The following is a 2,500-nucleotide window of genomic DNA, read 5'->3' on the forward strand; positions in this document are numbered from 1 at the left end:
TACTTTGGAACCTTTGTACTTTGGAACCTTTGTACTTTGGAACCTTTTACTTTGGAACCTTGGTACTTTGGAACCTTTGTACTTTGGAACCATGAAATATTTGAACCATGCAACCATTACAACCATGTAACATTTTCACCTGTGTGACCTTTGACCTCTCTGTGTCTGTGTTTAGGTGCTGGAGATGTTCATCCTGGTCCTCCAGCAGTGTCACAAGGAGAACGAGGACAAGTGGAAGAGACTGTCCAGACAGATCGCTGACATCATCCTGCCCATGATAGGAAAACAACAGGTACGACCACAGTGAGAGAGAGCTTGTAAACTTATTTTAAGTTATTCCTGTACTGCCTGTTCCTATGGACTGTCAATGGACTGTCGATCCTTGAACTTTAGAATTTCACTCCCGTTCCTGAGGTAGCAACACAGGACCTGAGGTGTTGTCATAGTAACACAGGACCTGAGGTAGCAACACAGGACCTGAGGTGGTAACACAGGACCTGAGGTAGCAACACAGGACCTGAGGTAGCAACACAGGACCTGAGGTAGCAACACAGGACCTGAGGTAGCAACACAGGACCTGAGGTAGTAACACAGGACCTGGGGTAGTAACACAGGACCTGAGGTAGCAACACAGGACCTGAGGTAGCAGCACAGGACCTGAGGTAGCAACACAGGACCTGAGGTAGCAACACAGGACCTGAGGTAGCAACACAGGACCTGAGGTAGCAACACAGGACCTGAGGTAGCAACACAGGACCTGAGGTAGCAACACAGGACCTGAGGTAGCAACACAGGACCTGAGGTAGCAACACAGGACCTGAGGTAGCAACACAGGACCTGAGGTGTTGTCATAGTAACACAGGACTTGAGGTGGTAACACAGGACCTGAGGTAGCAACACAGGACCTGAGGTAGCAACACAGGACCTGAGGTAGCAACACAGGACCTGAGGTAGTAACACAGGACCTGAGGTAGCAACACCGGACCTGAGGTAGCAACACCGGACCTGAGGTAGCAACACCGGACCTGAGGTAGCAACACAGGACCTGAGGTAGCAACACAGGACCTGAGGTAGCAACACAGGACCTGAGGTGTTGTCATAGTAACACAGGACTTGAGGTGGTAACACAGGACCTGAGGTAGCAACACAGGACCTGAGGTAGCAACACAGGACCTGAGGTAGCAACACAGGACCTGAGGTAGTAACACAGGACCTGAGGTAGCAACACCGGACCTGAGGTAGCAACACAGGACCTGAGGTAGTAACACAGGACCTGAGGTAGTAACACAGGACCTGAGGTAGCAACACAGGACCTGAGGTAGCAACACAGGACCTGAGGTAGCAACACAGGACCTGAGGTAGTAACACAGGACCTGAGGTAGTAACACAGGACCTGAGGTAGTAACACAGGACCTGAGGTAGTAACACAGGACCTGAGGTGGTGTCATGGTAACACAGGACGTGAGGTGGTAACACAGGACCTGAGGTGGTAACACAGGACCTGAGGTGGTAACACAGGACCTGAGGTGGTAACACAGGACCTGAGGTGGTAACACAGGACCTGAGGTAGTAACACAGGACCTGAGGTAGTAACACAGGACCTGAGGTAGCAACACAGGACCTGAGGTAGCAACACAGGACCTGAGGTAGCAACACAGGACCTGAGGTAGCAACACAGGACCTGAGGTAGCAACACAGGACCTGAGGTGGTAACACAGGACCTGAGGTGGTAACACAGGACCTGAGGTGGTAACACAGGACCTGAGGTGGTAACACAGGACCTGAGGTGGTAACACAGGACCTGAGGTAGCAGCACAGGACCTGAGGTAGCAACACAGGACCTGAGGTAGCAACACAGGACCTGAGGTGGTAACACAGGACCTGAGGTGGTGTCATGGTAACACAGGACCTGAGGTAGCAACACAGGACCTGAGGTAGCAACACAGGACCTGAGGTAGCAACACAGGACCTGAGGTAGCAACACAGGACCTGAGGTAGCAACACAGGACCTGAGGTAGCAACACAGGACCTGAGGTAGCAACACAGGACCTGAGGTGGTAACACAGGACCTGAGGTGGTGTCATGGTAACACAGGACCTGAGGTGGTGTCATGGTAACACAGGACCTGAGGTGGTGTCTACTGATTGAGTGTTCTGTCCTAGATGCACCTGGACTCCCCTGAGGCTCTGGGAGTGTTGAACACTCTGTTTGAGACGGTCGCTCCCTCCTCTCTCCGCCCGGTAGATATGCTGCTGAAGGGAATGTTCACTACACCTGCTACCATGGTGAGACACAGAATTTGAGCTTTTTGGATAATTCAATTGTTGCCAGGTCTTTACTGAGGCTAACTCTTTCTCTACCTGCTCCCTCCCTCCCTCCCTCCCTCCCTCCCTCCCTCCCTCCCTCCCTCCCTCCCTCCCTCCCTCCCTCCCTCCCTCCCTCCCTCCCTCCCTCCCTCCCTCGTCTCCTCTCTCTCCCTCCCCTCGTCTCCTCTCTCTCC

General features: G+C 52.8%; 1 protein-coding gene across 3 annotated transcripts in view; it reads left to right on the forward strand.

The window, feature by feature from the left end:
* The window catches only part of LOC110516172 (huntingtin), a 130,719-nt gene that overhangs the window by 75,928 nt on the left and 52,291 nt on the right, over positions 1-2,500 (forward strand). For all 3 annotated transcript variants that reach the window (XM_036934297.1, XM_036934295.1, XM_036934296.1), the window contains 2 exons: positions 176-292; positions 2,163-2,285. In XM_036934297.1, the coding sequence (XP_036790192.1) occupies positions 176-292; positions 2,163-2,285 (240 nt within the window). The remainder of the gene's footprint in view (positions 1-175; positions 293-2,162; positions 2,286-2,500) is intronic.

The sequence above is a fragment of the Oncorhynchus mykiss genome, chromosome 10 (assembly GCF_013265735.2).
Source record: "Oncorhynchus mykiss isolate Arlee chromosome 10, USDA_OmykA_1.1, whole genome shotgun sequence".
NCBI classification, from domain to species: Eukaryota; Metazoa; Chordata; class Actinopteri; order Salmoniformes; family Salmonidae; genus Oncorhynchus; species Oncorhynchus mykiss.